The sequence below is a fragment of the Procambarus clarkii genome, chromosome 15, assembly GCF_040958095.1.
Source record: "Procambarus clarkii isolate CNS0578487 chromosome 15, FALCON_Pclarkii_2.0, whole genome shotgun sequence".
Taxonomy (NCBI): domain Eukaryota; kingdom Metazoa; phylum Arthropoda; class Malacostraca; order Decapoda; family Cambaridae; genus Procambarus; species Procambarus clarkii.
The window spans coordinates 22,120,041-22,132,598 of record NC_091164.1 but is presented as its reverse complement, the minus strand read 5'-3'; the positions used below and the strand labels follow the sequence as shown (position 1 = coordinate 22,132,598).

General features: G+C 41.1%; 1 protein-coding gene across 1 annotated transcript; it reads left to right on the top strand.

The window, feature by feature from the left end:
• Positions 1–11,007: 11,007 nt before the first annotated feature.
• LOC138364976 (dentin sialophosphoprotein-like) lies at positions 11,008–12,087 on the top strand. Its single transcript, XM_069325063.1, has one exon. It carries the CDS (start codon positions 11,008–11,010, stop codon positions 12,085–12,087), a length of 1,080 nt encoding a protein of 359 aa, XP_069181164.1.
• Positions 12,088–12,558: the final 471 nt, after the last annotated feature.

Genomic DNA, 12,558 nt, shown 5'->3' with positions numbered 1-12,558 from the left:
CTAAAGGTGTACCATTTTCAACACGCTGTCTACAAATTCAAGTTAAGTGTTCTTTCCGAAACCCATGTATCTTTCATTTATGGCCATTAATGTCATTATATAGGGTGAACTGGTTAGAGCACGACATAGCCTCAAACTAAAGGTAATTAAGCCAGGTCTTTATTGTTCCATGTATAGCGTTTTCTCTGATATAGCTTGTCATATATAGGATTCTGGCTTCACAGCTAGCGCACTTTTGACAGGTCAAGACGAGGAAGCAAGGCTTTGTGCATCAGTTACTGGGTGATGGAAGCTACCTCAAAGAGGATAATTTGGTGTCTGCACCCTAGTTATACCTGGTGGACTAACCTGCTGTACTATAAGATAAGGAACCTCTTCAATGTATGTAGTTAATTCTGTAATTTGATTGGCTGCATATATGTAATATAAACCCCCCCTAATGTGTAGAGGATCGATTTGTGAGATTAAGAGATTATTGCAGAAATACAGTCCACTCATCATTATACAAATTGCTATCGAAGTATATAAATTAACGTAAATATAAATTCATATAAATTAAATAAATATAAATCTCACAGGTCGGTTCCCACAACAGGCCCTCATCACTAATCAACAATCTGAAAGGCTAACAGCCCATTGACAATGTCAATACAAGTATTATCATCCATCTAAGATAACTATCTTAATCCAAGAATATAGTCTTGATCAGCTAATCTGATGCTTTCGCAGGAGTGAAAGCAGCCTCAGAAAATCTGAAGACAATCAAGCATCTCAAAGAGACTTACTTAATAGAAAAGGCAAAGCCGAAAAAAAATAAAGAGCAAAATGCTTCATCACATCATGAATAATGTAGATACACATTATTACAGATACAATTCATCCTTTAAGGAAATCCTTGGAGGAGTACAAGTGTTAAATATTTGTATGACCTACTTGCATGTAATTACATACCTACAAGTGTTACATATTTGTAACAATATCATATCACAAGAAAAAATCCCCAAAGGTGAATCCACGGACAAAAACAAAAATGTCCAAACTGGCAGTCAAAAATCAAGGCAACAAAACTCTTCCTCTGCAAAGTGGAAACAGAGTAATGTTGGCTCTTATGCTATATCCCCCACAGTTAACAGAACTGTAGGAAATCAAGCTCCAAAGACAGATAAGGCAAAAGGAGCTGCAAGTGCCCCAAAATGTTTATTCTGTCAAGAAGGACATAACATTTATCAATGCACAGTTTATGAAGGCCGTGCCAGTCGAATCAATCGACTGAAATCTCTGAATAGGTGCATCCGTTGTCTACGGAAGCACGATACAAGTGAGTGTAACAGTTGAAGAACTGCCAATATTGTCCTAAAAGTGTACATCACACAGCACTCTGTGGTGATATGAACACTCAATCCAGATCACAGACATCCAATAATCAACCTGCGTCATAGGCAAAACCAAAAGATGATAATACCACAACAGCCATACAATTCTGTACAGTAATGAGTAATGTCAACGACTTTGATACAGAAATTGTTACAACAGCCATATTGCCTACTGCACAGCTAGAACTATGCAATCAAGGAATTAGTATTCAAACTAGTGGCTTTTTTGATCAAGGGTCACAGAAAACCTTTATCAGTAAAAAGATGGCAGAAGATTTACAACTTAAATCTTCAAAGCAAGTATCTACATCCATATCAGGGTTTTTTACCAATTCAGGTCGTAGAACCTTTCCGGTAGTACAACTCAATGTTTGTCTAGGTACATCCCAAAGGACAGTCGAAGCCATAGTAGTTGATAAAATTCCTACTGAAATGGAAGTGACTGGTCTGGCAGCCACAATTAAATTCCTAAAAGAAAAAAGAATCCAATTAGCAGATCCTCTGCTCGATTCTGACTACATAGGGGATATTGGAATCCTGATTGAAGCTGACTACTATCATCGATTCATTCTGGGATCAGAAGAATGTATGGGTATGAATATATTCAAATCAGCAGGAGGCATATTGATGACAGGACCTATACTAGATCTTGAACCTTCAACTCCTGAAAAATCACATCATATAGAAACTGTAATTGTGGCATGACTAGGCAAAGAACAGTCACCACTCAAAATCTCCAACATGATTGATGATGGACTGGAATCTGTACATCAATTGTGGGAACTTGATGCCATAGGAATAATTCCTGAACAACCAAGTCCTGATGATGTCTGTGCATACAATCAGTACTTAGAAACTGTACAGTACCATGATGGACAGTACTGGGTAAGGCTACCTTGGAAAATCAACCTTAAAACCTTACCTACCAATTATCACATGGCTTACAGTCAATTTAAATCTCAATTAGCAAAGCTAAGAAAAAGGCCTGAGCATTTAAAACTCTATCATGAGATTATTGCTCAACAATTAAAGAATAAATTCATCGAAGTCGTGAAACACGACAATAAGCAAACAGGCCATTTTTTACCACACATGGCTGTAATGAGAGAATCCAAAACGACTCCTTTATGGATAGTTTTTAATTGTAGCTCTAAATCTGGACCCCAAGGAACCAGTCTAAATGATTGTTTGCAAACAGGTCCAAGTCTAACTCAGAAATTGTATGACATACTGTTGAAGTTTAGACTTAACAAATATGCATTTTCTGCAGATATAAGTAAGGCCTTTCTAAGAGTCCGTTTGCAGGAAGAAGATAGAGACTTCACTAAGTTTCTATGGGTAGAGAACCCAGAAGTTATCAATAGTCCTATAGTGACTTACAGATTCTCATCCATTCTTTTTGGCGCGACGTCAAGTCCATTTCTGTTGCAAGCGACTCTAGATACTCATCTGAAGAAATCATCAAGTCCCTATAAGGCTGAAATCAGTCAGAATCTATATGTAGATAATTTTCAAGGGACAGTTAACAGTACTACTGAACTGTTACAATTATATCAAGAGGCCAACAAGGAGCTACAAGGTGCCAACATGCCACTACAATCATGGGCCTCTAATAATGCAACATTGAATAATCAAATAGCAAGAGATTACCCTGAATATCACGTACCAGAATCACAAAAGGTGTTAGGTATGGAGTGGGATTTAATCTCGGACACGATCTCGATCAATTCTGTGCCAGTAAATTATTGCATTGCTACAAAAAGGGATTTGCTTTCACAAGTTAGCAAAGTATTCGACCCACTTGGTCTACTAAATCCTTTAACTATCAAGTGGCGTTTATTGGTGCAAGAAGCTTGGAAGACTAAAGTTGGTTGGGATGATCCACTACCAATCCAGTTACAAAAAGCTTGGATGGAAGTGGCTCAAGAACAAACTTTAGTGGAAAAGATAATCTTTCCAAGACACATAGTCGAGGAAAATGATGAAGTATCACTACATGTATTCGCTGACTCGTCAGCCAAAGCTTTTGGAGCTTGTGCTTACTTAGTGACTTCTAATCAATCATATCTTATCACTTCTAAGGCCAGAGTCGCTCCATTAAAAAAGAGGACTTTGCCTCAGATGGAACTAACTGCATTGCTAACTGGCACACACTTAGCAGTGCATATCAAACAAGTCTTGTCTACCATGAACTTCAAAGATGTCATTATATGGTCTGACAATGAAGCTGTCTTACAATGGGTACGAAACGACAGCTGTCCAACTCCATATGTAAACAATCGCGTCTCGGAAATTAAAGAAATTTCCGCAGGCTTTCAATTGTTGCATGTACCAACAAAAGATAATCCAGCTGATCTCTTATCAAGAGGTATGACATTTAAACAGTTTGCAAAGGCAGATATTTGGCTTCATGGGCCTCAATGGTTAGTGAATGGTAGTTGGCCTGAACAAAAGCCACACATCATCACGACACAAACCATAACTACCACCAGGCAACAAGCTCAAATATCAGTCTTGGATTGTACTCGTTACTCCTCGCTCATCAAATTAATCAATGTAACACAGAACGTGTTTCAATATCTCAGGAAAAATGTATAAAATACACTTTTCCAGATGCACTTATCTATTGGGTAAGACAAGCCCAGAGAGAAACTTATGCAGAAGATTTTCATAGTTATTCCCATAAGTTAAAACACAATCTCGGTCTGTGGATAGACCAAGAAAATCACAATATTCTGCGTTGTGGAGGGAGACTTAAACACGCAGATATCAATCTAGATACCGTGCATCCATGGCTTTTACCAAAAAATCATTGGATCACAAGGTTGATTGTGTTACACACACACAACAAATCATCAAACATGGAGGAGTGTTAGACACATTCACACACATATCAGACAGCAGTACTGGATTCCTCAGGGAAGACAGTCAGTCAAATCAATCTTGAAGAATTGCATGATATGCCGAAGGTACGATGCAAGAACTTGCTCTTATCCAGGGCCACCACCCCTACCAAAGGAAAGAGTGATCCATCTACACCCTTTTGAGATGACAGGAGTAGATTATACAGGAGCAATATATCTAACAGGGACTGCAGATAAGCAACCTATCAAGGCATACATCTGTCTGTTCACCTGTGCTACCACCAGAGCAGTACATCTAGAGGTAACACCCGATATGACTGCTCAATCATTTATTCAAGCTTTCCGCAGATTCGCAGCACGCTGATCATGCCCTAAGCTGATGATTTCAGATAATGGAGCAAACTTGGTAGCTGGAGAAGCATGTCTACGGGAAATCTGTTCCCATCCTGAAGTCACTTCCACACTGGAACAGCGTCATTGCAGATGGAAATTTATCCCTCCGAGAGCCCCATGGCATGGAGGATTTTATGAACAGTTAATAGGAACTGTCAAAAGATCCTTGAGAAAATCTCTACACCGTCAGAAAATAAATCTTCAGGAACTCCAGACAGTAATCACGGAAATAGAATCAGGGGTGAATAACCGGCCGTTGACTTACTTGTCTGATGATCCTACTCAACATGAGCCATTAAGTCCTGCCCACCTAATGTATGGAAGACTTCTGACTCCAGTACCATCTCTAGTGGATGATGAGATCAGAGATCCCTCATATGTGGGTCAGAGCGAGTTGGTTTAGGGGTGTAAGCAACTGTCCAGCATAATCCGAAAATGGAATGATGTTTGGACAAAAGAATATCTTACATCTCTATGAGAACATCACTATGGGGCCAATGTCCCACATAATATATCAAATCTCCAACCTGGCGATTTTGTCTTGGTAGACAGTGATGGCCCTAGGGCTGACTGGCCATTAGGTAAAGTTGTCTCAGTCCATCCAGATAGCCAGGGGATTTTGAGAATAGTCAAAATCCTGTCTAAAGGAACAACTTCCCTGAGGACATTGGACAAACTCATCCACATGGAATCAGTGAGCCAGCTGCATTTAGATCCTGAGAGACCTCAAAACACACTAACTCCACATGACCCACAGACTCCTAACAGACACAATCGTCCACAACGGACAGCAGCACAAAAGTGCAAGCAAAATTTGTACTTGTATTATCAATCCGATGGAGAGTAGATGAATACACATGGTTACTATTATCCTTAGTATTGGACTTTGTGCCAGTTCTCTCCCTCTGGAAGATGTGGGAAATTTTACCCACCATATCTAATAATCGTCTAAGAAATGTATAATTTCTATATCATATCTATATCATATCTAAATCATATCAAAATCATATCAAATCGTATCAAAATCAATCCGAATCATAATAGATTCATTATACAGCTTGATCCTAGATGACAATGCCACTATGATCTCGTACGCCATAGGGCCCTATAGATGCCTACGTGACTTTGTGCATGATCTCTCAAGGATCAAGAAGCTTCTAGAAGGATTTCTTAATTAAAAAACTATTGGAACATTAATCGCTTCCGGTAGAGATTAAAAATTGAATCCTTAATAAGAATCAGTGGTACTATCAGGTACCACTTATAATCTTTAAATCCTATATCTAATTATATTATAATCACATCTTATCTTAATCATATGTCTAGACAGTAAAAATAATCAATCAATATTCATTGAAAGCTACCTCTGAAGGGAGAAGGGGGGGGGGCATCTTGGGAACAATAAGCATCCACGACCATACCTCGCGGCACTACGGGGGGACTATGCGTTTGTTTACAACACAGTGAACAAGTGTGACGGATCCTTAGCGAACATTACTTGGCTTAGAACACCTTATCTAGTTACCTTTATCACCAGTGAATACTCTCTAGAACTGGGGTAGTACCTGGATAATATCTACAAAGAAAACCCTAGAACATTTATATCTATAAGAGTAGAGTGGAGCACACAGTGACTTGTCTCCACCTTCACCACTATCATTTTTCTGCAATGCAGTTAAAGAAAAATCCACGTAGCAACGCTACAACAACAATCTACAGCAAAGCTGTTATATAAAATATCATCCCTATACTCGCTACAAGAGAGTTAGCAATCTGGCACACTGTCAGACAGGCACTCTGGCATTCAGAGAAGTATATTGAAGGTTATTTGGGTATATAGTTGGCCAATTGTATGCTCGTGTGACTTTAATATTCTATAAGTACAAGAATGTAACAACTCTTGTATATATCACATAAGTCTGTCCGTCGGTTATAAAGAGAGGCAACGCCTCATACCTCAGTAAGTTTATTTATATAGTAGAGCAGCAGTAGAATCTTAATCCAAGCACTAGACCTCATGAGTGTCCATTATGTGAGAAAAGATTCAACCACAATAAGTAAAGACCTCATAAGTGTCCATGGTGTTGGAAGAGATTCAGTCAGGCTGACTGTACCTAATCATAAATTGAATATAAATACATTGCATATATACTTGAATATATAAATTAAATTAACAATTGCTTGCTTAGTTATTTTTTAAGTTATCATATAAGTTCATTTAATTGAATAATTTCTAGTACTTAGTTAACAGTACTTAGACTACATTTAAAGTCATTTATCATACTTTTATAATTTAAATTGTTGTTTATAGTATAAGAATATATTGGCTGTTAATAGTTATGGTGCTAGGCTAGACTATGTACAAGTACAGTGTTCAGTCATATAACTGAATTTATTAAATCTTATCCTTGTATAAAATACAAGCTGATGTGATATCGCTGTCTCAAGGTGGACTGGAACTTCTATCAACTAAATCATTCACCCCACCTGTCCCTTACAGCCCACAATCTGTCATTAGGAAAAGAGGAGCTAGGATTTACAACCCTAGCTAGAGATTTTAGTTGAATTAATTTGCAGACAGTAATTTTTTAATTTAGTTCAGTACAAATCCCTGGTAGTCTCCTCTTATATCAATCCCAGCAGGTTTTTCCCACACCCCCGGGTGGTGGGCGTGCCCCGGGGTGGTGGGCGTGCCCCGGGGTGGTGGGCGTGCCCCGGGGTGGTGGGCGTGCCCCGGGGTGGTGGGCGTGGCCCGGGGTGGTGGTGGGCGTGCCTCGGGGTGGTGGTGGGCGTGCCCTGGGGTGGTGGTGGGCGTGCTCCGGGGTGGAGGGCGTGGCCCGGGGTGATGGTGAGCGTGCCCCGGGGTGGTGGGCGTGGCCTGACGGAGTGGTGGGTGTGGCCTGACGGAGTGGTGGGTGTGGCCTGACGGAGTGGTGGACGTGGCCTGACTGAGTGGTGGGTGTGGCCTGACGGAGGCAGTGATACAGGATGCAAGTTAGTCATGAATTTCGTGAGGAATAATCTGGATTAATAGTGATCAGTGAGTGATGAATTGTTATCTTCACTATTATTTATTATTTTTAACATGGACATTTGATTGGACATTGTATGAGTATTATTCAGAAAGAGTTTCGAGTGATTAGTGATTTCTTATTCATGATTAGTGATTTCTGTTTTAAGATTAGTCATTTCTTTTTTAAGATTAGTGATTTCTTCTTCATGATTAGGGATGTCTTCTTCATGATTAGGGATTTATTCTTCATGATTAGTGATTTCTTCATGATTAGGGATTTTTTCTTCACGATTAGGGATTTCATCATGATTAGGGATTTCTAATTGAATTAATGTTCAATTGTGTATTCTTATACCGTAAATAATTTGTTAAAAGATTCAAATTGAAAGCTAATTACCTAATTAATATATGGAGGATACCTTGACCGTAATGCCAGAAGAGAGAAAGAGTAAAACATTGTTATACGGGATATAAGTTTTAACAGTCTTGGTCAGCAGTTACTCTCCCTTACCGGAGGGTGTCTTAGTGAGCCTACCAGGTAACTTTACTATTGACACTTAAATATATGTTATATATATTATTAGTCTTTCTGTCCACACGTGTGTTTGTGTGGTGAGAGGTGTGAGTGTGGCGGGATTACTGGTAACACCTTGTTGAAAACAAATTGGTGTGGTTGATTGAGTTTCAGAGGGGGTAGATACATACGCGAGTGTTGTTGTAGTTGTTACTGATGTGTGGGGCTACACATCAGTAACCACAAGCCCCACACATCAGTAACCACCAGCCCCACACATCAGTAACCACCAGCCCCACACATCAGTAACCACCAGCCCCACACATCAGTAACCACCAGCCCACACATCAGTAACTACCAGCCCCACACATCAGTAACCACCAGCCCCACACATCAGTAACTACCAGCCCCACACATCAGTAACCACCAGCCCCACACATCAGTAACCACAAGCCCCACACATCAGTAACTACCAGCCCCACACATCAGTAACCACCAGCCCCACACATCAGTAACCACCAGCCCCACACATCAGTAACCACCAGCCCCACACATCAGTAACCACCAGCCCCACACATCAGTAACCACCAGCCCCACACATCAGTAACCACCAGCCCCACACATCAGTAACCACCAGCCCCACACATCAGTAACCACCAGCCCACACATCAGTAACCACCAGCCCCACACATCAGTAACTACCAGCCCCACACATCAGTAACTACCAGCCCTACACATGTGGAACTATGGGACATCATGGGACATCAAATTGACTCTTATTTCTTGGTTGCTATCTGTAAATTTCTTTGCCAGTCATATAAGAAGCTTATGATGTCAAGATTGGTGATGCACTTTAGTTTAAGAGTCTGAATGATACAGAGTACACTTCTGAGTCTGAATGATACAGAGTACACTTCTGAGTCTGAATCATACAGAGTACACATCTGAGTCTGAATGATACAGAGTACACTTTAGAGTCTGTATGATACAGAGTACACTTTAGAGTCTGAATGATACAGAGTACACTTTAGAGTCTGAATGATACAGAGTACTCTTTAGAGTCTGAATGATACAGAGTACACTTTCGAGTCTGAATGATACAGAGTACTCTTTAGAGTCTGAATGATACAGAGTACACTTTCGAGTCTGAATGATACAGAGTACACTTTAGAGTCTGAATGATACAGAGTACACTTTCGAGTCTGAATGATACAGAGTACACTTTAGAGTCTGAATGATACAGAGTACACTTTAGAGTCTGAATGATACTGAGTACACTTTCGAGTCTGAATGATACAGAGTACTCTTTAGAGTCTGAATGATACAGAGTACACTTTCGAGTCTGAATGATACAGAGTACACTTTAGAGTCTGAATGATATAGAGTACACTTTAGAGTCTGAATGATACAGAGTACACTTTAGAGTCTGAATGATACAGAGTACACTTTAGAGTCTGAATGATATAGAGTACACTTTCGAGTCTGAATGATACAGAGTACACTTTCGAGTCTGAATGATACAGAGTACTCTTTAGAGTCTGAATGATACAGAGTACTCTTTAGAGTCTGAATGATACAGAGTACACTTTCGAGTCTGAATGATACAGAGTACTCTTTAGAGTCTGAATGATACAGAGTACACTTTAGAGTCTGAATGATACAGAGTACACTTTAGAGTCTGAATGATACAGAGTACACTTTAGAGTCTGAATGATACAGAGTACTCTTTAGAGTCTGAATGATACAGAGTACACTTTAGAGTCTGAATGATACAGAGTACACTTTAGAGTCTGAATGATATAGAGTACACTTTAGAGTCTGAATGATACAGAGTACTCTTTAGAGTCTGAATGATACAGAGTACACTTTAGAGTCTGAATGATACAGAGTACACTTTAGAGTCTGAATGATACAGAGTACACTTTAGAGTCTGAATGATACAGAGTACTCTTTAGAGTCTGAATGATACAGAGTACACTTTCGAGTCTGAATGATACAGAGTACACTTTAGAGTCTGAATGATACAGAGTACACTTTAGAGTCTGAATGATATAGAGTACTCTTTAGAGTCTGAATGATACAGAGTACACTTTAGAGTCTGAATGATACAGAGTACTCTTTAGAGTCTGAATGATACAGAGTACACTTTCGAGTCTGAATGATACAGAGCACTCTTTAGAGTCTGAATGATACAGAGTACACTTTAGAGTCTGAATGATACAGAGTACACTTTAGAGTCTGAATGATACAGAGTACACTTTAAGTCTCGATGATATAGAGTGCACATGAAGATTGTGTAGTGGTTCACATTAGCTTTTAAGAAAAAATAATTATAATATAAATGTTGCAGCAAGCTGTCTGTGGCTCGAGTTATTGGTCAAATAACTAATTAATGTTAAGTATTTATGTATAATTACGTTAGTTAATTTATGTAAGATAATTATGATTCGTAACACTCCAAGAACAGACATCGTTGTTGAAATGAAGTTCATAATATCAGGTCATATAAGTATACCTACGTAGTTAAATATGTTTTGGTTATATTCTTATATATCACCATTAACGTCAAAATTTTTGTCTGTATGTAGAAGAACTACCATTCTCCTGGTAATTTTAATATTATTTATTCTTATTTTTAATATTTTAATATTTTTATTCCTACTATTTATCATTTCAAACAAGTCACGTTTATAGTGAACTTTACCTAAAGGTGTTTGTCTTATAAAGAAAGTGAGGAAGCAAAAGATCCAATTATCTTGAAAATCAAGACACAAACACCAGAATATGAAATGACTGAAAGCTTGGGAATGAACTCCGTAGAGTATAAACTCTCCCGACACCCCGGGCAGTATGGACACCCCGGACAGTATGGACACCCCGGGCAGTATGGACACCCCGGACAGTATGGACACCCCGGACAGTATGGACACCCCGGGCAGTATGGACACTCCGGACAGTATGGACACCCCGGGCAGTATGGACACCCCGGACAGTATGGACACCCCGGGCAGTATGGACACTCCGGACAGTATGGACACCCCGGGTAGTATGGACACCCCGGGTAGTATGGACACCCCGGGCAGTATGGACACCCCGGGTAGTATGGACACCCCGGGCAGTATGGACACCCCGGACAGTATGGACACCCCGGACAGTATGGACACCCCGGGCAGTATGGACACCCCGGGCAGTATGGACACCCCGGGCAGTATGGACACCCCGGGCAGTATAGACACCCCGGGCAGTATGGACACCCCGGGCAGTATAGACACCCCGGGCAGTATGGACACCCCGGGCAGTATGGACACCCCGGGCAGTATGGACACCCCGGGCAGTATGGACACCCCGGGCAGTATGGACACCCCGGGCAGTATGGACACCCCGGACAGTATAGACACCCCGGACAGTATGGACACCCCGGGCAGTATGGACACCCCGGGCAGTATGGACACCCCGGACAGTATAGACACCCCGGACAGTATGGACACCCCGGGCAGTATGGACACCCCGGGCAGTATGGACACCCCGGACAGTATAGACACCCCGGACAGTATGGACACTCCGGACAGTATGGACACCCCGGGCAGTATGGACACCCCGGGCAGTATGGACACCCCGGGCAGTATGGACACCCTGGGCAGTATGGACACCCCGGGCAGTATGGACACCCCGGACAGTATGGACACCCCGGGCAGTATGGACACCCCGGGCAGTACGGACACTCCGGACAGTATGGACACCCCGGGCTGTACGGACACCCCGGGCAGTACGGACACTCCGGACAGTACGGACACGCCGGGCAGTACGGACACCCCGGGCAGTACGGACACTCCGGACAGTACGGACACCCCGGGCAGTATGGACACCCCGGGCAGTACGGACACTCCGGACAGTACGGGAAACATTTGCATTCCTAAGGTGTCCATATGAGACAACTTAGTGATGTTGAAACAATAATTATATTAAAATCTTTGTATTTCTAAGAAAGTGAAGATGACATGTAGCCAGTTCATGAGGAGCACCTCATATGATACCTGGGTGCACATGACAATCTATAATGCACATTTGTTCTATACTTTAACTCTGGAGCGCCGAGAAAACTAGAAATTAAATGAAACAAAATTATTTTTCTTGCTAAAAGTAAATATATTTTTAATGTTGGAATTGAGGCAATAACAGAACAAATGCTGCAAGCATGTGAGGATACAAGATTTTCCGTGGAGCCGTAATTAGTGAGAGAGAGAGAGAGAGAGAGAGAGAGAGAGAGAGAGAGAGGGAGTGGGGAAGGGGAGACTATTTCGCTCCCTCTAGCATCGCTGCTACACAAATAATCGCGTTTATTATGCTTTCTTCTCTCAACAAACTTATTTACATTGCTCTGAGGAATGACTCGGCGTATTT